Here is a 23,149-nt window from a genome sequence, read left to right as displayed (position 1 = left end):
AGGCTACCACCCTACCCTCTGAGCCACTGCCCCACTTCCCATCCCTAGTGAATACTTGGAGATAACAGTCTCACATTCTTTAGTGGCTGAGCTTTGACTTGCAATCTTCAGATCTCAGCCTCCAGAATAGCCAGGATTGGGGCCGGGAGTCTGGCCTAGTGGTAGAGTGCTTGCCTGGGATGCACGAAGACCCAGGTTCGATTCCTCGGTACCACATACGTAGCAAAAAGCCAGAAGTGGTGCTGTGGCTCAAGTGGTGGAGCTCTAGCCTTGAGAAAACCCAGGGACAGTGCTCAATCCCTGAGCCCAAGCCCAGGACTGGAAAAAAAAAAAAAAAAAGGAAGAAAGAAAACAGAATAGCTAGGATTACAGATGTGAGCCTCAGTGCCAGGCTAGGAACTCAGGATTCTTGTGCTTCCCACTGGTCTTCATAAAGATAAAATCACCTAACAAAAACTAGCCTAACACAATCTGGCCCCTTGTCCTCCTGGCTACTGCCCACTGACTCACAGACATTCCTGCCCCCTGGACTCCAGCCATTCATAACTACACCCTAACATTCCAGAAATAAAAAAAATATAAGGATAGGTAGTCAAGAGCAAGGACAAAAACAGTGTTGCCAGAGTCCATTCTCCATGAAGGTGAAATTATAAAAACCCAGATGGAGCAGGGTGTGGTGGCTCATGCCTATAATTCTAGCTACTCAGGAGGCTGAGATCTGAGGATTGAGGTTCAAAGCCATCCCAGGCCCTAAAGACTGTAAGACTCTTATCTCCAATGAATCACTAGAAAACCAGAAGTGGTGAAGAGCTGAAAAAAGCAGCAACCGTCTTGTTTATATAAGCGGTTCAGGGTGTAGAGATGAAAAATAACTACCCCCAGACACAAAATTATTCCCCATCAGTAAGCAGAATAAAAAGAAAACTCTGGTTCGAAAAATCACCAAGGACCCAGAGGCTGCACAAACAGGAACTTCTGGACCCTAGTCAGCCATTGTTCACACAGGTGTCCATAAGCTCCAGGAACTAATCTATTTTGTGTCAAAATTAGACTGCACATATAGCATTGTATAGCATTTGTTTCCCAAACCATAAAACTACTCTCTGACAGTTGAATGGGACCCAGCGTCGTGAGAACTTCTAGTCGGTTTCCACCAGCCTGGGAAGCTCCCTAATCCCTATTTTATCTCATCCGACCACCTGATGGGTGTAAACCTGTGATATTTGCCTTTAAAAAGACTGGGTTAACCCTGTCAGCTTCTCCCCCCACCACCCCCCCCCCCCCCCCCGCACCTCACAGCATCACTGCTTTGAGGTGTGAGTGGACAAGTTCCTTGCTGGCTCTCGCAATAAACCTTGCTTTTGCATTTCGGAACGTCTGACTCTCGGTGGTCTCTTGGTGGTCGTCCTGAGACTTGGGCATAACAGTGGGACTATGGCTCAAGGGGTAGGGCAGTAGCCTTAAGCTGAAGAGCTCAGGGCCAGCACCCAGGCCCAGAGTTCAAGCCTCATGACAACAACAACAAAAAGACTCACAGTCTAAACTGATGACTGAAACAGTAACCCTCACAGCCTCCTTATGGAGCACACTCCTAATATCAAGATCCACATGTACCAGCGCTGAAGGAATCGCTAGATATATATGGCCCACCATTGGCTTCACCTAGAAGGGTAACAGGATCGAATGCCCAGCATCCATCGTCACTCTCTCAAAAGCACAAGCATATGACCGTCCTCACCCAGGCAGACACTTGTGTCATCAAATTATTTGGGGAAGGTCAACAGGGAAAAAGATTCCGTATAGCAGCTGCCTACTTCATATGGCCAGGTGCTATACTATTACTTGGTTAATAAATCTTGTTGTCATCCTGCTCTTTACTATTCTTTTGCTGTACCTGGGGCAACATCCTAATCTTCACATTGCTCTAAAGAACACAGGACCATAACACAGGACCTTCTGAAGCACCCCATCCACTGTCAACAGAAGACTTCCTCAATATTCTCTCTCCTCCTAGGGTTTTTGTTGTTGTTTTTTGTTGTTGTTGTTTACATAGGACTAAGACATTTGTTTTGGCGCTGTCTCTAAATTCTCTTTGTCAAGTCAGGGTAACAGGCTTCCTCAGAAAACTATGCTTTGTCTTAAAATAGCAGTTCACACACTATTGTAACTGTCTGCCCTCTGTCTTCTCCAGGGTTGTGTAAACATGCTTCAGCTTTTTTTTTTTTTCTCCAGAACTGTGGCACCCACAATAGTCATGAACACAACAAGCACAAAGGACTTCTGTTTTCTTGTGAGTAAAAAGTAAAGGCGCTGATAAACTAAAATATCTATTGGTGATTAAAAAAACAAACAAACAGAAGGAATTAATCTCCACCCCTATTGAGCTGGTCTGTGCAAGGGCTCAAGGCTTGCCAGCTCAGGCCACGCCTCGAGTTGGGAAAAAGCGGAGACTACAATTCCCAGGAACCCTCGCGGCAATTCCCAGGAACCAGCGCGGTGCCTGCCTGCTCTCTGGCGCGAAGCTCCCCTAGCTGGGACGGCGGGCTGCGTCACTCCAAGCGTCGGCAGTCCCGGACCTCCGCCGCAGCTGAGGTAATGGAGGCTGGTCTGCAGGTAGAAGAGGGCCGCCCTGGAGCCCGGGTGGGAGTGGCACACAGGGGCGCCGATTCTAACGGGGGCAGTCGTACGTGCTGTATTTTTGCAACCTCCGACTGATGCGGGCGGATCACGAACGACCTGGCGCCGCTCGCTGTACTTGCGCCAGTCCCCAGCCCGCAGCTGGAAATCACCTTACCGGGCACCCGGGGCCCTGTGGGAGCCGGGTGTCGGTGAAGGGGGGTGGAGGGCCGTCTTCCCGGCCGGAGACCTGACCCTCCCTCCTCCACAGCGGATGCCGAGCGTGCCTCTGCTTCGGCGCCTCGTCCCCATGGCCACTCGCGTCTGTTCGTCCCGGGGCAGCGCGGGATCAGGGGCCGTCGGTCCGGTCGAGACTGCCATCCGCACGAAGCTGGAACAAGCCCTGAACCCCGAGGTGCTGGAGCTGCGCAACGAGAGCAGCGGCCACGCCGTCGCCCCAGGCAGCGAGACGCATTTCCGAGTGGCCGTAGTGAGTTCTCGTTTTGAGGGACTGAGCCCCCTGCAACGCCACCGGCTGGTCCACGAGGCGCTGTCGGAGGAGCTGGCCGGGCCCGTCCATGCCCTGGCCATCCAAGCCCGGACCCCTGCCCAGTGGAGGGAGAACCCTCAGCTGGACACTAGCCCTCCCTGCTTGGGTGGGAGCAAGAAAACTCGAGGAACTCCTTCCCCCTAAGAGGTGGGGAGGACCAGAATCTGAATGGGCTGCGTGAGAATAAACTACCTCAACGCTTCGGTCTGTAATGACGAGGACCCCTGGACCCCATTCACTTGACACATACATGGCTCTCTAGTAGTTTGTTGCAGGTCAGTTAACCTAAGGAGAAGCTGTCTACTTTTCCACATGAAATTGTCCATAAAGAATTGCACTACTCCTGATTAAAACATTAGAAGACAAGTTACCCTATGAGATATGTCGCTGCGTACTTCATGCCAGTTCATTAATGCTACAAAGGCTACAGTGGGGCTGGGAGCTAGCTGGTGGCTCACGCCTGTAATCCTTGCTACTCTGTTTGTTCAAAGCCAGCCCAGCAGGAAAGTCTGTGAGACTCCTGTCTTTAACTGCCAGAAAACCAGAAGAGTGGTGCTGTAGCTCAAGTAGTTAGCCTTGAAGCAAAAGAGCATAGGGATATCTCCTAGGCCAAGTTCAAGCCCCACAATAGACTAATAATCACAATGGACTAACAATAATAGTAATAATAATACGTAACTTGCAGACTAGAGAAACCCAAGTGTTCGTGGGACTAGGGGCAGGCCCAGAGTTCAAACCTCTGGTAGCAAGAGATTTTTTAAAATGTGGATATGAGGTCTGGGAGTTGGGCCTAGTGGTAGAGTGCTTGCCTAGCATGCACAGAGACTCAGGTTTGATTCCTTGGTACCACATACATAGAAAAAAAGCCAGAAGTGGTGCTGTGGCTCAAGTGGTAGAGCTCTAGCCTTGAGGAAAGCCCAAGGACAGTGCTCAGGCCCTGAGTTCAAGGCCCAGGACTGGCAAAAAAAAATATTTTTTTTTAGTTGCACATTGATGAAATGTTTTGGAGCTTTGCATGTGTGCGTGTGTGCGCTTGCACTGGTCATGGGGTTTGAACTCAGGGCCTGGGTGTCATCCCTGAGCTTTTTTGCTCAAGGCTAGTGTTCTACCTCTTGAGCCTCAGCTCCACTTCCAGCTTTTTTGGTAGCTAGTTCGAGATAAGAGTCTCATAGCTAGTGTTCATGGCTCAAGCCTATAATCCAAGGTACTCAGGATGTTGAGATCTGAGGATCACATTTCAAAGCCAACCTGGACATGGAAGTCCATGTGACTTTTATCTCCAGTTAACCACCAGAAAACTAGAAGTGTCTCAGTGGCTCAAAGTGGTAGAGCACTAACCTTGAGTTGAAGAGCTCAGGGACAGTACCTAGGCCCAGAGTTCAAGCTCTTCAGCTGACAAAAAAAAAAGTCTCATGTACTTTCCTGCTTGAAAGGTTGGCTTGAACCAGGATCCTCTGATTTTACCCTCCAGAATAGCTAGGATTACAAGTATGAGCTGTAGGCACCAGATACGAATGTTTCTTAGGCCAAGAGTTTGTTCTAGTGATAGAGTGCTTGCCTAGCATGCATGAAGATCCAGGTTTGATTCCTTGGTTACCACATACATAGAAAAAGCCATGGTGCTGTGGCTCAAGTGGTAGAGCTCTAGCCTTGAGGTACATCAGAAGATGTAGAGGACATTTGGTTCTGGTTTTTGTTTTTTTTGGCCAATGTAGGAAGTACGCCATGTTATTCTGACCTCAAGGTTAGGATGGGACTTGTTGAGCACCTTCATTTCACCTTTCCTCCGCTGTCAGGAAGGCAGTAGATGTGATGGAGAGGCAAAGAAGCAGAGCCACTTTGGATTTTAAAGAGTTGTTTCTTTTTATTTTTCATCAATATTTTTCATTTCGTTTTTCACATCAACAGAGTTAGGTAGAGAATCCCCAGGAGAGGGAGGGGTGGATGAGTGTCCCCTGAGGTGCAGGGGAGAGGGCTACATCCAGCAAATGAAGGATGAAAGAAGGGGCACACACTCATATACTGGGCACTGAAGGAGAAGGCAGTCCTTGGAGCACAGACACCAAAGAGTTCAACAGTCACCACCTGGTTCAGGGTTACAAAATTAGGGAGTGGCCACAGGGCACCAGACACAGCATGAGGGTGAATCTGGAGTTTCTTTTTTGTTATTTTCACTTTTTTCCTTTTAACTTTTAGGTTTTTTTTTAACATTTTACAAACACCTAAAACTACAACACATCACAGCTACTGTGGGTGTGGGAGCAGGGCACCAAAGAAAGCAGCCACGCAGAGTAGAGTGGGACGGGGGCAGCTTAACCTACCAAGGCTATTGTGTGGAAGGGTGAGAGGGGGAAACTGAGGCTCTGGTCCCTGCCTTGGGGTCCCTCACTTACTGCCCAGCCTCTCCTCTTTGAAAGGAGTTGCCGGGAGGGGGGGGGGGCCCTTGCCCCAGCTCCTTGTGCTTTTTGATCTGCTGGTGTGACCATATGCCTGGTTTCTTTCCTTGTCTCTTTTTACCATCAGCCAGGAGACAGGCTGGGGTAAGAGAGGAAGCTGTGCTCTTCCTATCTGTGCTATGGTGGGTAAGTGGAGCCTCTCACTTAAAAGGCCTACATTTAAAAGGAAGGAAAGAAACAGGTATTGTCAGGTGCCCTCAGGTTTCACTAGACTACCTGTCTCATATCCGGGCCTAGCCTAGAACTCCTCCCTCCCAGGCCGAACAAAGACACAAGGTTCAGGGAGGCACTGTGGGAGGCAGAGTGTGTGTCCATTGAGATACCCTTGGCTTATAGTGTAGGACAGTGTAGTGGTGCCCCTCCCCCATGGCACATACATCCACATACATAAGTGTACACATACATCCACACACAGTCCTGCCAAGCTGCCTCAGAACTTAATATCTAAATAAATAAGGATTAGAAACTAATTTTATAAAATCTAGGCTTCAGACTTATAGTCCAAATTGAGGAGAGAGTGGAGGCCAGAGGGCTGAGGTTTATTGCTACTCCCCCAGCATCCAACAAGAGGTGTAAGAGGCACCCAAGACCCTTTAGACTCCCATGAAGTTCTTTTGGTCCATTGTCTACACCCAACCCAGCCCCCAACATCATACCCATGGTTTTACCAGGGCCTAGCCAGAGGAAATGAGGGGAAGGCAGGAAGCCTGTTCTGGAACCCCTGAGCAGGGAAGCAAGGGCCCCTCACTAACACTGGGGGAGAGAAGGTGGGGCTTAGCCTTCTCTTGTGCAAAGTCAAGGATGGTAGGAAGTGGGGAGTGCTTCATCCCGCAACTGGGGTGAAGGAGCCTTCCCTGTAGTCCCTGCCCACGGGGGAATCACACACATGCGCACACACACACACACACACAGCTGAGACACCAAACACAGGAGTGGAAAGTGAGGGTTCTGGGGAGCCAGGAGGGCAGGACAGAGCAAGGGAAGAAGGAGCTGTTGGTCTCACAGTGTGCCTGCCATCCCCAAAGCCCCGAGACTGCTCACTGCAGCACCTGCCCCCTGGTCTCAGGAAGCTTCAGGGCCAGAGAGCTGCCAAGGGCCAGGGCAGCTGAGGCAAAGAGGATGGGGGCAGCCTTGGTGATGCCCACAAACGATGTGAAGATGCTGATCCCCAGCACCGCTGCCAGCTTACACAGGGCATTCAGGAAGCCGAAGGCTGTGGTTCTGCTCAGGAGTGACCCAGTGCCATGTGGAGAAAGGGCCCAGGAAGGAGACAATGAAAAATGGGACAGCAGGGAAATGAAATGGGCAGAGATGGCAGGCAGTGGGCACCAGGAAGATGAAGGATGGAGAGATCAGAGAAGGGAAGGATGGACATCAGAGAATATAGGTAAATTGGGAGACATGGGGAAAGGAGACCAAAAACAGGTTAATAGCTAAAATTGTAAGGATTACAACCCTTCCTCACCCCATTTCTCCCCTCCCCTCCAGGCCCTAAGCCTGATGCCCTGCTCCTATCACACCCGTAACTACCTCTTGTCAGAAGGGTATAGTTCGACCGTTAACACATCCAGCGCATTCCAGGATGCAATACTGACTCCCCCAAAAAGGCAGAGCAGAGCAATCATGGCTGACTCGCTGTTCCCGAAAGATAAGAAGAAGCAGGAGACACAGGACATCACGCTGGAGCCAGCTGCAGCCAGGACAAGAAACAGCAATGAAATCTACCCAGAACCCAGAGTGGCCATCAGCTAAGCTCTGGGACAAGCCCGAGTGAGCCCCTTCCTCAATGTATTCCGAAGGAAGAGGGTTTTTTGCTTGTCCTCACACTTTGTAATTATTAGTAATATCAGTGACAACCATTTATTCAGCACCAGCCATAGGCTAAATATCTTGATACTTTACATGCACTGATCTTCATCAATGCTGTGGGCAGATATAATTAGACAACCAGGCTCACAGAGGGTAAATGACGTGTCTAAGGTAGGTGGTATAGTTGAGGTTCAAATCCATAATGCCAAAGTGTGTGTCCTACCCACTTGCTATTCTGCCTACCTTCTTTGTCTCCTTAAACAAAGTTCTATCCCAGACCCGCCCCATCCTACAGAAGACATGAGCCCATTGTAAGAAGCCTATCAGCTAGGCCTTAGCTCCCCACCAGTTCTGATCAATCATTGCCTCCAGCTTACCAAGCATCCGGAGCCTGCCGATCTTGTCCATGAGCAGGGCAGACACGATATTCCCAGGAAGCACAGCCAGTGTCCCCAAGAAACTGACAAAGTACACCATGTAGGCACCTTCACCTGTCCCTGTCACATCTAGCGGGCACCCCTCTTTATTGTGCAGGAACGTGCTGTTCACAAGTCGGCTGTTAACAAACTTGTACTCAAATAGGTCTAGAGGGAGAAGGACAAAACACCAAGCAAACATGTCATAGCAAATGTGAAGGGAAGCCCCCTGGCTTTAGGCTCGGCATTTGTGGGAGTTCGTTGTAGGGGGCTCTCAAAATGATCCCTATTTGCACTCATTGCAAAACACCATGGGAATTAGGAATCTTTAGAGCAGAAAATGACCATACTCCTCAAACAGTGTGATGGTTTCCAAGGTTTCCTTTCATTAGTCTTTGCTTCTCATTGACTCTCTGTATATCTGAACTAGTTATAAATAGCTGCCACATTATGGGACTAGGAAATAAATTTCTAAGGAAAATATCAAGAACAGCTTTACAAAAGTCCTAGCCACCATCTTTTTAATTTTTCCCAAGGATGTTATGTATATTTTTTTTGGTGTGGTCCTGGGACTTGAACTCATGGAAGAAGACAATGAAGAAATACTTTATTTTTGCCTTCTTCAAAAGTACTTTAAAAGTCAGGCTTTGGTGGCTCACACCTCTAATCCTGGCTACTCAGGAGACTGAGGCAGGAAACTCTGTGAGCCTCTTATCTTCAAATATCCAGGAAAAATCCAGAAGTGGAGGTATAGTTCCAGTGGTCGATTACCAGGCTTGAGAGAAAAAAGCTAAGAGACAGTGCCCAGGCCCTGAGTTCAAGCCCCAGTACCAGCTCCATAAAAGAAAAAGACAGTTAATATTAGCTCAATGAATTATTCCAGCCAAAAGACAAAAAAAACTTAAAAGTTTTTGCTAGATATTCTATCACAAGAAAATATTCAATGTCCAACTAGATATTCCTTATTATTAGCAGCCAGTAGGCTCCCACAGCACCTTCTCCAGGGCTCTCAGCTTGAAAGCTGGAAGCTAGGGAATGAGGACGTGTCCTTCTCCCCTCTGCCCTTCAGCAGACACCCACCAACCCCCTCTCCCCCTTACCAGTGTTATAGAACACAGTGTTGATGAATGTGCAGTTACGGAAGAACGTGTTGGTGGAAGTGACATCCTCAAAATAACACTCTTCAAACAGGGAGTCCTCAAAGGACACTGACTTCAGACGCAGCCCAATGAACCTGCAAGGGCAAGATGATAAGACCTTTCCCTTTCATCCTCACCCCTTCTCCAAGACGCACTCCCTTAGGAAAGGAATGGGAAACTCAGCCTTGAGTAGAAGAAACTGCAATTCAACACCTCCCCAAGGTCTTCAAAAAGACAAGAGGCACAAGGCACAGGGGAGGAGTGAGGTCTAACAGCCCCCACATACTTGTCATTGAAGTACTGCCCCCCTCGGTGAATCTGATTCTCCAGAGTGAAGTTAAAAGTCACGTGCTCTACACGCTCCCCAGGGAACACTTTAGTGCGAGCCGCGTAGTCCACTGCCTGGAGATGGCGGATCATGTCAGGAAACCAGACAGTCAGGCCATAATAGCTGGAATGAAGGGCAGTGTCATCAGTCAGACCCTCTCAGGGTTTCTTTCACCAGACTCATCTCACAACACCTCCCTTCCCAAATGCTTTGATCCTGGGGACCAAAGCATGTTTTTTGCTTTGGTTTGGTTTTTCGTTTGTTTGTTTTTGCCATCTATTATAAAAGATATCTTTTCCCCCTGCCTAAAACACTCCTCCACTTCCACTTGTCAGCTTGTCTAACTAACTTCCTTCCATCATTCAGGATTTAGATCTCCATCCACAAGTTCACAATGTTCACACAATTCCTCCACTGTGGTCCCATCACACTGCTTTATAACTAGTCCTATCTAAACTCCACGAGGACTGGAACACATCCACTTCATCCTTACACATTACCTATTGCTAGAACAGACTAGAAATGTAATCCTAGTTCACCTGAAATACAAGTTAGTGCACGGAAGGGAGGGGTGGAAACAGGCAGGAAATGAGGATAGTCTAGACATGGATGGAGCACCAGGAAGGAATCTGAACAATGCTTTCCCTTGTTATTCATCCCCTTTATTCCTAATTGCCTTTTTCCTCCAGCCCCCCAACACACACAACCATAGCCACCATATATCACCTACCTCACCCAACCCCTCACCTGAATGACATGGTAAACCATACACCCATCATCATCAGAGTGATGCGTCGATATTCTGGACCAAAACACGAGAGGAAATTCCCCCAAACCTATAAGGGACAGAGCATCAAAAGATTACTATTCTCATCCTTCTTCATCTCAGTTCACCCCTCAAAGAGGCTCAAACCCTACCTTCTTTTCTGTCTCCCCCACTTCTTTTCTCTCTCTACCACCCATCCTCCATTACCTGTCCCCCCAGGCTCAAGGCTCGGACTCCCCAACGCTGGTACCAGGTCCCTGTGTCCGACTGGATCTCAATCAGTTCATCTTCCTGATGAATGGTTTTAATGTGGGTAACCTGGATGGAGTCAAGAGAAGGGTGAACAATCACATAGTCTGCATTTTCCAATCCCTTCCCATGTGCCTGTTTCCCCACAGCAGAAAAATGGAAGAGGGGCCGGGAGGTTGGCCTAGTGGTAGAATGCTTGCCTAGCGTGTACTAAGACCTGGGTTCGATTTCTCGGTACCCCACATACATAGCAAAAGCTGGAAGTAGTGCTGAGTCTCAAGTGGTAGAGTGCTATCCTTGAGAAAGTCCAAGGACAGTGCTCAAGCCCTGAGCTCAAGCCCAGAACTGGCAAAAAAAAAAAAAAAAAATGGGAGAGGGAGAAGATATGACCCCCAAGAATGTCATTGAGCTAGAGTGTGACCTGAGATGTCTAGGAAATCAGGGAACATCCAGGAAAGCCAGGGGGCTGGAGTAGGGAGGATTGTAACTTACTGAGAAGACTCGCTCAGGATGCCCCTTGGCTCGCATGTTGGTATCATGAACCTGCTTCAGCACCATCCAGGCTTCATCATGCTTCCCATTCTAGAGCCACAGATATGATCCCAACATCCATGTCAACCCTCCCAGCCTTTTCATCCCAGCTCCAGAAGTCCCAGATACAAAATGACTCCCACCCTCAACCGCCAGCTATGGCCTGCACTAGCCTACGCTGGGCCCCCACAACATATAATCAGACTTGAGTAAGAGTGGTGAAGGGAAGGCCAGTGCAGGGGACATATTCCAACACAAACTCTAGTGATTTTGTGGTACAATCAATAGAGAAAACTGGAGACAGGGTAATGATGTGTAGTCAGAGAAGGTGGTATCCTAACTTTGTTCAAGCCAGGTAGAATGGAATAGGGAAGAAGTAAGGGTAGAAATCTAACTTCAGCTACAAAGTAAGAGCCAGGGTCAAAGCCCCTGCCTACAAAGTCTTGGTTGAGAATATTCTTGGGTTTATTTGCCTATAAAACCCCTTTGGATATGCATTCTAACTCAAAAGAAAAAGATAAAGTTCTTCAGAGTTTGGGAAAGGAGAGCAGCCACACAAGATGTAAAACCCCACCCCGCCCAGCCCAGCCCAGCCCAGCCCAGCCCAGCCCAACCCGATTCACCTCCAGGAAGAATCGAGGGCTCTCAGGCTGCGTGGTCAGAGCCCCAATGGCAAACACAGAAGGGAAGGCGCAGACAAGGACAAAGACCCTCCAGCTATGGAACTGGTAAGCAGAACCCATCTGAAAACTCCACCCTGCCAAAGATAGTCAGAGCATCAGTAGAGAGGCCCAAGGTGGGAGTTCTCCCTGTAGGGAGGAGGGAGAATGGGGAGTGGCTCCTGGGGGGCTGCTCACCGTAATGGGGGATGATGGCCCAGGCCATGGCAGCTGCATATACTCCACCAATCATCCAGAACATGCAGAGCCAGCTTAAATGCTCCCCACGTTTCTCCTGAGCCAGAAACTCAGAGAAATAGGAGAAGACAATGGGGATGGACCCTCCAATCCTGGAAGACATTGTAAGCATTCAATATTTAGAAAGCAGTTATATTCCTTCATCCCTAGTCCCCTAAATCCCCGATTGCTTAAATTTTATGTTCCACACCTTTTTAAAAGATTCTATCTCCCATATCAAACCCTAAAAATTGCTCTCAGCACTAGCCATCGAGCACCCATTCTTGGGATAGTGGGAAACTATAGTAGGTCTGAAGGGAAGGGGGGAAAATGTATTCAATATTGAAGGTGACTACAGAGTTAGGAGAGAAGGAATGCAGAAAATGGAAAACCTCCTCAGAAAGAAGAAAAATGAAAGGGCAGGTGTGAGGGAGCAGGCTAGAAAGCACTTGGAGATGAGGCACCACCAGTGAGAGCTTGCCAGTGCTTGAGGCGTGCAAGCAGAGTAGGGCCAGGCTTCAACTTCTTGCCAGTTTGGGTGTCAGCAAGGTCTGTTGTCAAATGAAAGAAAAAGGTAACATCTAAGAGAGGCTAACAGTAGGATCCACAGCGTACGGGGGTGAGGCCAGTCCACCAGGCCTCTTCATATACGCTGAAGTTCTCTCAAAAAGAGAACTATTTTGGAGGACTCAGGAGTGGACCAGACATGGAATGATAGTCTGGATGGCAGCAGACATGCCCTAGAGGCTGATGGAGACAAAATAATAATAAATTGAATCCATTCGATTCATTCATTCACTTTATACAAATTTAAGGTGTACTTATGCTTGGAGTGGTACTGAATCCCAAAGGCAACAGCAACCAAGTCACAGCCCTTTCCTTCAACACTCACCCAACCCCAGAAAGGAGGCGACAGAAGAGGAAAGTGCCATAACCCTGGACGAAAGATGAGAAGAAAGCGAAGACACTGTTCACTGAGAGTGAGATGAGCAGACACTGTCTCCGACCCAGCCGATCAGCCAGACCTCCCCAGAGGAAGGCTCCCACCATCATGCCCAGGTAGACGATGAGGCCTGGAGAGAGGAGGAAGAGGAGATCAGAAGCAGGAGGAGGAGCAAATACTTCTCAATGCACAGATCCACTGAGTATTAGAGTAGGTGAAAATGGGGCAGAATGAATGGAGGATCTGTAGAGCACTGGAAGCTGTTTACTCAGAAATAAGAATGAGCCAGTGAGAGAAGATGGATTGAATGAGCGAATCTCTTTGACCATAGATTCAAAAGTTAGAAGGTAGAAGATAGATATGGGAGAACCCCAAAACTATTCCTGTCTGTCTGTCTGTCTGTCTCTCTCTCTCTCTCTCTCTCTCTCTCTCACACACACACACACACACACACACACACACACACACACACTTAGTTCATATAAGGAAAAATATATCTGTCTAGGTTCCCACAACCCTTCTTTGATGCAACAGGTCTCTTATTTCTTGGGAAAGGGGCTTCAATTTCCTTAAATCTTCCCAGAACATCTCCCATACAAAGTCTGTTCTTTACTCCTTCCAGTCCCAATATTTCTGGTCCTAAAACTCCCAGTTTATTGTTATCTTCATAAAATCAGAATTCAAGTTACACCTCACCAGCTCCAAAGTTTTCATTTTATCCATATCCAAGCCCAGCCCCAAGGCTTGTTCTGTCTAAAGCAAAGCAAACCCAGAATCTTTTTTCAGTGAGTCTAGGTGTTCCCCTCAAGGTCCCTATGAGAAAAGGCCACCAGATCCCACTCCTTGGCCCCTGGCCCCTTGAAAGTCTGAGGAGTTCTTATCCCCACTATCCCAAACTGACCAGCCCTGCTGAGCAGGACTACGGTGTATTTTTCCCCTTCAAGAAAAGGAACAGGGAAGGCTATGAGGAAACACTAAGCAATGGCCCATCTCACCACGGCCAAGTCTTTCAGAACTAGCCCAAGCCCCCCAGTCTAGCTACCCTGCCTCAACCTCTGTCATGCGCAACTCCTTCCGGAAGAGGGCGTGGTGAAAGGGCAGTGTGCACTCCGGCCCTCAGGAGACATCTTGGAAGGAGAGGGGGGGTTGTAGGGGGCCTGATGGGAAGAATGGGGACAAAGATGTTTCCTGAGCTGGGAGCAGAATAGGGCTGCAGTACCCCGGATTCGTCTTACCCAGCATGCCCTTGTTGGAGTCAGACAGGCACATATCTTTCTCGGCACTGGGCAGCACGAAGCCCACCACAAAGATCTCCACGCCGTCAGCCATCAGCGCCAGACCGAGCACAAAATAGAGTGTCCACTGGAATCGGCCGTGGCCACACTCCCGCAGGATGGTTTCGTACTGCTGGGCCAGTTCTTCACGTTCTTTCCGCCTCTGTGCCTCCCCCCTGCCCCCGCGGGGAGCCTCCGCATCACTCAGGCCCCCTCTCACTCCAGCCAGGGGTGCCCCATCTGCCATCCTCTCACTTTTGCCACTAGACTCCGCCCGGGGAATACCCTGATACTCCCCCTCGTAGATCTCATCATCCTCGTCATGGCCCTCGGTGGCATCGCTAGATGCACCGCCTTCCTCCTCATCCTGGGCCCCCTCTCCGCGGTAATAGCCGTCGGCAGGGGCCGGGAAGTCGTCGTCGTCGTCCTCCTCTTCGAAGCGGGAATAGGACCTTCGAGAGTATTCGTCCTGGACTCTGTCCAGGCCCTTTACCACTTTCTTGGCCGCATGCTTCTTGACTTCTTTGGCAATGTCTTTCGCCCCACGGATGAAGGCTGCGCGATCTCGAAAGCCCTCTTCCATGATGGGGCCTCACTCTTGCTTGCTTGTCAACTTTCTGCTCAAGGACGTGTGGAGGCAAGGAGATCCTTCTCCCAGCTGAGAACAGGGTCCAGGAGCAGAGGCAATAGGACCTGGCCAGTGAGCATCTAGCAGGGAACGGAAAGGAGAGGAGCTTGGGTCTACATTTAGTTCAGAAAGGTGAGTGGGGAAGGGAGAGGAGGAGCAGGGGTAAAAGAAGGGAAGGGGGAGTCAGGTTGGTCAGGGGAGCCAGGGTAACTCAGAAAGGGCTGCCTAATTCTCTTCCAGAGCTTTTGGAGACCTGTGGAAGTAAGAGAGAGAAAAAGGAAGTTGTGAGTCCCAGGACAATGACAAAAGCTAATATAGGGCCCTCTCAGCCCCTTGCTTTGAGACTGTGACCATGAAATCAAACCACTGACCACATCAAATTCAGACATCTCACTTTATCACCAACCTGAAAAAAAAAAAAAAAAAGGTGCTGAGGATATAGTTCAAGTGGTAGAACACTTGCCTAGCAAGTGTGAGGCCCTGGCTTCAATCCTCAAGGCTGGAAAAGAAAAAAAGAAAATAGGAGAAATAAGAATCCCTAGTCTACTCTGCTCTGGGGTTCTTTAGAAGGAAGACAACCCCCTCCCCTAATCTGAAGGTAGAGCTTCTGTGGTCCTTAGGTCAGGTTCTAAGGTTACAAGCTTCCAAAGAAGCCCTTCTTCCAACCTACTAGAGCCTAGTAACAGCTCAGCTTCCAGAATCAGAAAGACTTGAGTTTGATTTCCTGTTTTGGCATTTACTAGATCCACTCCACATAGGAGTGGATCTGATACAGTCAAACCTTACCTAAATCTGGAAAAGTAGGAATCAGAGATGTGGCATAAGTGGTAGAGTACCAGCCTTAAGTGAAAAAGCTAAGTAAGAACATGAAGCCTTGAGATCAAGCCCTAATACCAGCACATAAATCTAAAAATAAATAAATAAATATGGAAAAGTAAAGATTAAATGAGATATGCATATATGTTTCGTACCACAGTGGAGCCAAAAAGAAAAACCAAGTGATAGGGGTCAGTAGCCTGGCCTAGTGGTAGAGTGCCTGCCTAGCATGCATGAAGACCAGGGTTCAATTTCTCGGTACCACATACACAGAAAAAGTCAGAAGTGGTGCTATGGCTCAAGTGGTAGAGTGCTACCTTTGAGAAAGCTCAAGGACAGTGCCCAGGCCCTGAGTTCAAGCCCCAGGACTGGCAAAAAAAAAGTGATAACTAATATCTCTTATAGTTACTATAGTGAAATGTCTTAAATGTTTTCACAGGTTGTCAAACAAAAGCCATCCGTGAGGCTCTTCGGGATGTCTGGCAGAAAGGGTCACTATCAAGGAGAGTGTGGTTAGGGGCAAAGCATATGACTCGTAGATCACGTAAGCTGAAGTCCAAACTCTATTCCTAGTCATGCTTAGCCTCTCTGTTCCTTATATTTATTAGTTTGAGGACAATTAACTGGGGGGGAAACTCTATTTTCCAGAGTCAGTGTGAAAAATCTGATCTCACATAGATATCTGTAAATATTAGTTTCCTTTCTTTCCATTGTTTTGAAGGTATGAGAAAAGAAGCAAGAGTCCAGGAAAATTCATCTTGAGATGCTGCTGCCCAGAAGCCTCCAGAATCCATTATGTTGAAGCTAATTCCAACAGATAATGAGGGGCCACATTATCTCCTCCACACCAACAAGGGAAGACCTGAAAAAGGGAGACTTGAAACCTGAATAGAAGTGAGAAGATCAGAAAGTGAGAAGATTAAAAGCTAAGGTAATAGCTGGACAATGGTGGCTCACATATGTAATCTTAACTAGTCAAGAGGCTGAGATCTGAGGTTCATGGTTCAAAGCCAGCCAGGGTAGGAAAGTCTGTATTTTTTTCTCCAGTAAAGCCAAAAATAGAGCTTTGGACCAGGAGTTTGGCCTAGTGCTTGCCTAGCATGTATGAAGACATGGCTCAATTCCTCAGTACCACACACACAGAAAAAGCTGGAAGTGGTGCGGTGGCTCAAGTAGCATAACTTTAGCCTTGAAAAAGCCCAAGGACAGTGCTCAGGCCCTGAGTTCAATCCCCAGAATTGGCCAAAAAAAAAAGAAGTAGAGTTTTGGCTCAAGTAATACAACACTAGCTTTGAGCAAAAGAAGCTCAGGTACAGTGTCCAAACCCTGAGTTCAAGCCCAAGAACTAGAACACACACACACACACACACACACACACACACACAGCTAAGGTGATGACTGGTGGCTGCCTTCCTTCAGAATGTTGTATGTGTGTGTCCCCTTTCCCTGGTGTGGGTAGGAATGAAAACGACTGCTGGCGCATACAGTTTCTAATGTGAAGATCTAAGGTCTATAGCTGCACTGCCTTCCTCCAGGACTTCCTTTCTAATCCCCTTTAATCCTTTCTGCTTCTCCAGGAGTCAAGGGAAAAGTAGTACACAAATACCGCATTGCGTAGGTGGTAGTGAAGAATAAAGGGGTCCTTGGGTATCCCCCCAAAAAAGATATCATCCAAAGGGAAACATAGGATAACTTCCTTATTTCTCAGAGACTGATGATGCAAGTCTAGCTTCAGATCAGAGCTATATCCCTAAAAATATCCTGCTGCTCCAACCCATCCAGAGCGTTCATTAAATGCGACACACCACACACACACACACACACACACACACACACACACACACACACACACACACAGAGTCTAGTCCTGGTAGAAGAGGGTAAGTAAGGCTGTGTGGTTCAGAGGGGAGCACTGTCAAGCACAGCCTTACCCCCTCAGGACAGATGTGAGCGGTGGACCACAGTGACCAGAAGCAGTGACCCCTACATCACCTTCTTTTCTTCAGAATTCATAGCCCAATGATCTTCTCTCCATGACTGAAAGGGAACATGGGATCCCCTCAGTGCAAGGCAATCTGCATTCTTTTCCAAGCAGGATCTGCCCGCAAACCCTGAAAGAAGCAGATGGACCCACCAGGCGCCATAACCAATGTTTGATGACAACCATTTACCCCTAGAGGTACATAGGGGTAGAGAAGGTTCTCAGGGCCACAGCCAAAGCTTAACAGCCAGCTCCCCCAGGGCCATCAAGCCCATGGGTGAGAGAAAGAAGACAAATTCTTTGAGCTGGTGAGGAAGTGGTGCTATTTTTAGCCCCCAAAGCAGCACAGAATGGCTAAGCCTGTAAAAAAAAAAAAGAGAGACATTTGGATAGGTAGAGGTTAAAGGAGACAAGATCCGGGCTTCCAAGGTCCTTCAAGATTGGCTGGCTTCACCTGATCAAAAAAATGGGTCCAGATTTTCTGCAGAGGTGGGGGGGGGGAATTTCTCCTAAGCAGATGCTTCCTTTCAGAACAATTTGCTCAACCCTATTTGAGAAAGGGATCCAGACCACCACTGCACTCCATCAAAGCCTCTTACCTTGGGGGGCACTTGAAGGAGGAAAGGGGGAGCCAAAGCCCTCCTCCCCATTACAGCTAGAGGATTGAGCCTCGACCCTCACCCCCACCCCCACCCCAGGACCAAGGCTTGAACCTCCCCTCCTCATCACCCTCCCCTGCGTTAATGAGCGCATCCACATTGGGGGGGGGGGGCACCGGAGGAAGGTGTCAGCTGAAAATGCAAAGGGAGGAACGCTCAGGGATAGGCAGGGAGGCCGGGCTGAAGGAGAAACCTGCACACGCACAAGCTTAGAAACGGCCCCCACCGCAACTGCGGCGACCTCCCTCCCTCCCGGACCTCGCCTGAGCGCCCATGGAAGGGATGGACCCTGGAATTGACGGGACTGCTGGGGGGGGGCGCTTCCCCGCCCTTGGTGCTGCCGCTGGCCGAGCGCCCACCATCCCTCGGTCCCCCTCCCGGAACAACTGCCCGCAGCCCTGTCCATCCTTGTCCCCAATACCAGGTCGGTTACCATCTCCCTCTCCCCGGTGCTCCCACCCTGCCCCTGCCTTCTTCCACTGCCCCCCCCCCCCCGCGCAAGTCTAGCGGAGCAGACGGAGGCAGCATCCCTTCCTTGGGCCCAGCCAAGGTCATTTATCATTCATGGGGGGGGGGATGTCAAGGTGAGGAAGCGGTTGGAGTCTGGGGGACCTCGTGTGCCTCACAACCCCTCATCAGGTATTGCAGACTTGGCTAAGGAGGAGAAAAAAACACCCCCCCCTTCATACATGCATACGTGTGTGCAGAGAGGTACGTACACACGCGTCCATACACATGCGTATGCATGTGTACACGTAAATGCACATAGACCCCGAGCTGCACAACGAAGGAAACAAATACCCTCACGCCTCGCTCCCCCCAAAAACCCCAACCACCCCCCTCAGCCCAGAGCGGGGACGGTGGGCGCCCTCCCCATAAGCAAAGCATCGGAGGATAAAATGGCTGCAAGGCAAGGATGCTCTTGCCAGGGGCGGGTGGAGGTGAGAGTCTGCGGGCCGGGGAGGGGGGCTCACCTGGCTGGGGACCCCGGCCAAGGGAGTCCCGGGTGAGGGTGGGGGTCCGGCCGCGGGGCTGCGGCAGCGGCGGCGGCGAGTGCTCGGGACCGGGGAAGAGGCACTGCAGACCTGCCCCCCCCACCCCACGCGCCGGCCCCGCCTCCGGCCCCGCCCCGCGCCCGGAGCTCGGGAGAGACCATTGGGAGGGGGGCGAGAAAAGAGATGGGGAGGGGAGGGACTCAGGACCCAGAGTGATGATGAAGAAATGATGAAAGGGAAGAGGCGGGAGGAAAGAACCGCAGGGACCCCTGAAAATGACATTCAGCCTGTCCCAGCTCCTTCCCAGCAAAAGATGAAAGAAACCAAAGGGAGGGAAGCAGTGATGTTAGGAAGGCGGGTGGGGAGACAGACACGCGGGGCGGGGAGTGAGGCGGCCAGGACAGAACATGGGAGTTTCTGGGGTTCAGAACATCTCCCCTCACGTTCTATCTAGTCATCACCCCCTCCCCCACTCAGCAGTGCTCAGACTCCAGCGTCACCTGGCTGTTTTAGAGAAAGCACTCTCTGTTTCTAGTCTGAACTGCCAGGGGCAGAATCTCCTGGATCCCCTCTGTGTCTCCTCCAGGAGTCATTATTTATCCTAGGTGTGGACCTGCCCAACCTCTCATCCTTCTCCAGCTGGTAGAAGCCCCTGGGAGCACTGGGAAAACAGGCTTATTTTACAGATCAGATCCCCTTCCACTCATTTACTCCAATTAACTCAAAGAGGACTCTCCTCAGTTCCCTTCCCCATTAGCTTTTACTACACACACACACACACACACACACACACACACACACACACACACTTCTGTTTCCAAAGCAGGAAGGAGGAATTGGTTCCAGTTTATTCCTGGCATCTTTGCTTTGCCCCTGTGTCATTGGCCTGGGTTCACAGATCCAAGATATGCTGTTTGGCAACATTCTCTGACCATCTCTGCTCCAGGAGTAAGGGAGTATATCATGGTTTCCAATACACATTCTCTTTGAAGAACAGGAGTTAGAATATTCTAGACAGAGCGTTGACAAGGGCCCTCATCTGGGTTCTCATGTTAATACACTGTTGGCTTAGAGGCAAGTTCTTCTGTTGAACTTCTGTAAATCCTGGGTTTCTTGTCTTGCACTAGATGTTGAGCTTCGGGCCCTTTTCAAATCTACAACTAGAAGATTGAGTTACTCCATGTGGAGGTTTCAGGCTGCAGAGACATGTAGGAAAGGCTGGCAGCCTGTGTCTCAGGAGATGATCTCATAGATGATATTTGATATGTAGAATTTACCCACAGAGAAGTAGGCCTGAGCCTTGTAGATGCCAATGCAGGACTCTGGAAGTATTTGTATTAATATTTACAATGTACTGAAATATTAAGTCACAGTACAAGTATTAATTTTCCATAAAAATGCAGCCATCATTCAGATCTAAAACTTACATCTACATGCCCTATACACTCACTCCTGGAAACCAAATCAGAATCATGTCACTGTAAAAATACACAATGACTAAATAGGATTTGTATCTTTAATGGCATCTAGCCATCCCTAATAAGGAATCATGCCAATAGGTCAAAACTCTTGGCAACAATTCTGTACCCCCACCTCTACAGTCTGGGCAGACTTGCCAACGCTCCTGGACTACGCTAAATGTATGACTGAAGCACTCTTTCCAGGATGGTATTTGGAACAGCTCCTGCCACTAGTGCCTCAGGGATACTCTATTTACTAGGCTTTCATTGATGATCCTTCTTAAAGCTGATACTTAGTAAATATGCTATTATTTCCAATTGTAGCAAAGTTTTGCTGGCAGGAAGCCATTTCTTTAAGGTGACTTTGCATATTCTTTACTGATATATTTCTGTTCTCTCTCTCCTCTTTCTTTTTGTGCCAGTCCAAGGTCTGAGTGCCATCTTTTTTGCTCAAGGCTAACACTTTACCACTTGAGCCACAGCTCCACTTATGGCAGTTTTGGTGCTTAGTTGGAGATAGTTTCATGGATTTTCTTGCCCTGGCTTTGAACCAGGATCCTTCTGTTTCCTTAGTAGCTTAGGTTACAGGTATGAACTACCAGTGCCTGGCCTGAGTCTTTTTTTTTTTTTGGTGAGACATGGGGCTTGAACTGGCCTGGGCCCTGTCCCAGAGCTCTTCAGCTCAAGGCTACCATCCTACCCCTGGGCCTGGGCATTGTCCCTGAGCTCTTCAGCTCAAAGCTACCACCCTACCCTTAAGACAAGTCCCACTTCCCATTTTCAAGAGGTTAATTGGAGATAAGAGTCTCAGGTCCTTTTGTGCCTGGGCTGGCTTTGAACCTTGATCCTCAGATCTCAGCCTCCAGAGTAGCTAAGATTACAGGCATGAGCCACCCCACCCAGCTGGCCTGAGTCTCTTTAACAAGCAAAAAGGCATATAGCTCTGTCAGGGTTTTTAGTCCTGGGTCCCTCCTGACCTGCAGGAGGGATAAGGAGAACACGCCTGACTGACCGCTAGCACCCAGCCCTCCCTTGCCGGAGGACAATCAGTTGTGTCAGGGAGACCAGTCAAGGCAGGAACTCATTTATTGAGGAAGTCCATTCAGCTACCATAGGATGCAGGAGCCTATCAGCACAAAGGTGGGCAGGGTGGGGGAGGTACTCTCCTTGAGGAAGTCCATTTAGCTAACTTAAGAATCATGTGCTGGGGGCCGGGAGTTTGGCCTAGTGGTTAAAGTGCTTGCCTAGCATGCGCGAAGACCCGGGTTCAGTTTCTTGGTACCACATGCATACAAAAACGCTGGAAGTGGTGCTGAGGCTCAAGTGGTAGAGCTCTAGCCTTGAGAAAGTCCAAGGACAGTGCTCAGGCCCTGAGCTCAAGCCCAGGACGGGCAAAAAAAAAAAAAAAAAGAATCATGTGCTGTCCAAGAGGGCGGAATGGTTCAGAGCCTATCTCAGAGGTAGCCTTACTTTACATCACAAACCACAGCCATGGCCTTCCAACCGATTGGCAGGCACCATCTCAGCCAGGTGCGGTCCCAAGACCAGGGAATAAGTACTGGGCCACAAATTAGGCCTTTTACAGCATAGGTTTCCACTTTGATGTGCTCCACATAGCTCAAATGGTAGAGCACCAGCCACGAGTGAAAAAGCTCAATGAGAACTCAAGGCCCTGAATTCAAGTCCCAGTAAAGGCATTCACATAAAGCTGAAATACTTGATGAGGAAGAATGATTTTGACAAAAAACATCCAGACTCAACTTTTCTTTCTAGAGTTCAAGGAAGTTCACAGTTCTACAAGCCAATGATGGAGCTTCATGAAGAGAATGATAGTAATAAATGTGACAAAGGGGTAGAGCTGATCGGTTTGGTCCAGTTGCTTTTTTTTTTTTGCCAGTACTACATGTTCTTGATCAGCCTTCGAGCTCATAGCTGCTGCTCTACACTTGAGCCATGCTTCCAGTATGGCTTTCTGCTGGCTAACTGAAATAAGTCACTGGCAGAACACTAGTGGCTCACGCCTGTAATCCTACTTACCCAAGAGGCTGAGTTCTGAAGACTGTGGTTTGAATCTAGCAGACAGGAAAGCCTGTGAGGCTCTTATCTCCAATAAGCTACCAAAAAAGCTACAAGTGGGACTGTACAACTGTGGCTCAAGTAATAAAGCACTTTGAACAACAACAACAAAAAAAATCTCAGTGTCAGTACCTAGGTCATGAGTTCAAGCCCCAGGACCAGCAGTCTCACCAATTTTACCAGGCTGGCTCTTTCCAAACAGCTATGTCCAAACTTGTACCTGACTACATGCTGAAATCTTTTTTGAGTAGAGACTTAAATGTGATTGAAATCAGGTTTAGAATGAGAACAAAAATGGGAACACTCTGGGCCCCAGTGACTCATTCCTGTAATCCTAGCTACTCTGGAGGCTGATATGAGAACCATAGTTCAAAGCTAGGCCAGGCAGGAAAGTCTTTGAGACTCTTATCTCCAATTAATCACACACATGCACACACACACACACAGCCAGAAGCAGAGCTGTGGCTCAAGTGGTCAAGCACTAGACTTAAGCAGAAAAAAATCTCAAAGACAGCACCCAGGCCCTACGACTGCAAAAGTAAAATAAAATAAAATGGGGAT

The 23,149-nt window shown here is 48.9% G+C and overlaps 2 protein-coding genes across 3 annotated transcripts; one reads left to right on the top strand and one right to left on the bottom strand.

Annotated features, from left to right (window-relative positions):
* The first annotated feature begins 2,408 nt into the window (after nt 1-2,408).
* Nucleotides 2,409-3,541, top strand: Bola1 (bolA family member 1). The gene is made up of 2 exons (XM_090339903.1): nt 2,409-2,613; nt 2,888-3,541. Exons 1-2 carry the CDS (start codon nt 2,596-2,598, stop codon nt 3,308-3,310), a joined length of 441 nt encoding a protein of 146 aa, XP_090196029.1. The 5' UTR covers nt 2,409-2,595; the 3' UTR covers nt 3,311-3,541.
* A 2,041-nt stretch (nt 3,542-5,582) lies between these two features.
* Sv2a (synaptic vesicle glycoprotein 2A) lies at nt 5,583-19,146 on the bottom strand. Of its 2 annotated transcripts, none has more exons than XM_090341118.1 (13): nt 19,032-19,146; nt 13,935-14,854; nt 12,649-12,829; nt 11,718-11,869; nt 11,484-11,617; nt 10,822-10,911; nt 10,288-10,398; nt 10,062-10,150; nt 9,273-9,437; nt 8,948-9,081; nt 7,809-8,015; nt 7,153-7,312; nt 5,583-6,843 (listed from the first exon to the last, which is right to left on the bottom strand). In XM_090341118.1, the coding sequence occupies exons 2-13, from the start codon at nt 14,554-14,556 to the stop codon at nt 6,660-6,662; spliced, it is 2,229 nt and encodes a 742-aa protein (XP_090197244.1). In that variant the 5' UTR covers nt 14,557-14,854; nt 19,032-19,146; the 3' UTR covers nt 5,583-6,659. The 2 variants fall into 2 exon arrangements, with proteins under 2 accessions (XP_090197244.1, XP_090197245.1); XM_090341119.1 differs by having other exon boundaries at nt 13,935-14,681.
* Nucleotides 19,147-23,149: the final 4,003 nt, after the last annotated feature.

This window comes from Megascapheus bottae, chromosome 10 (genome assembly GCF_031878675.1).
Source record: "Megascapheus bottae isolate mThoBot1 chromosome 10, mThoBot2.hap1, whole genome shotgun sequence".
NCBI lineage: Eukaryota > Metazoa > Chordata > Mammalia > Rodentia > Geomyidae > Megascapheus > Megascapheus bottae.
Note: the sequence above shows the minus strand (reverse complement) of the source record. Positions and strands in the feature narration are given on the sequence as shown.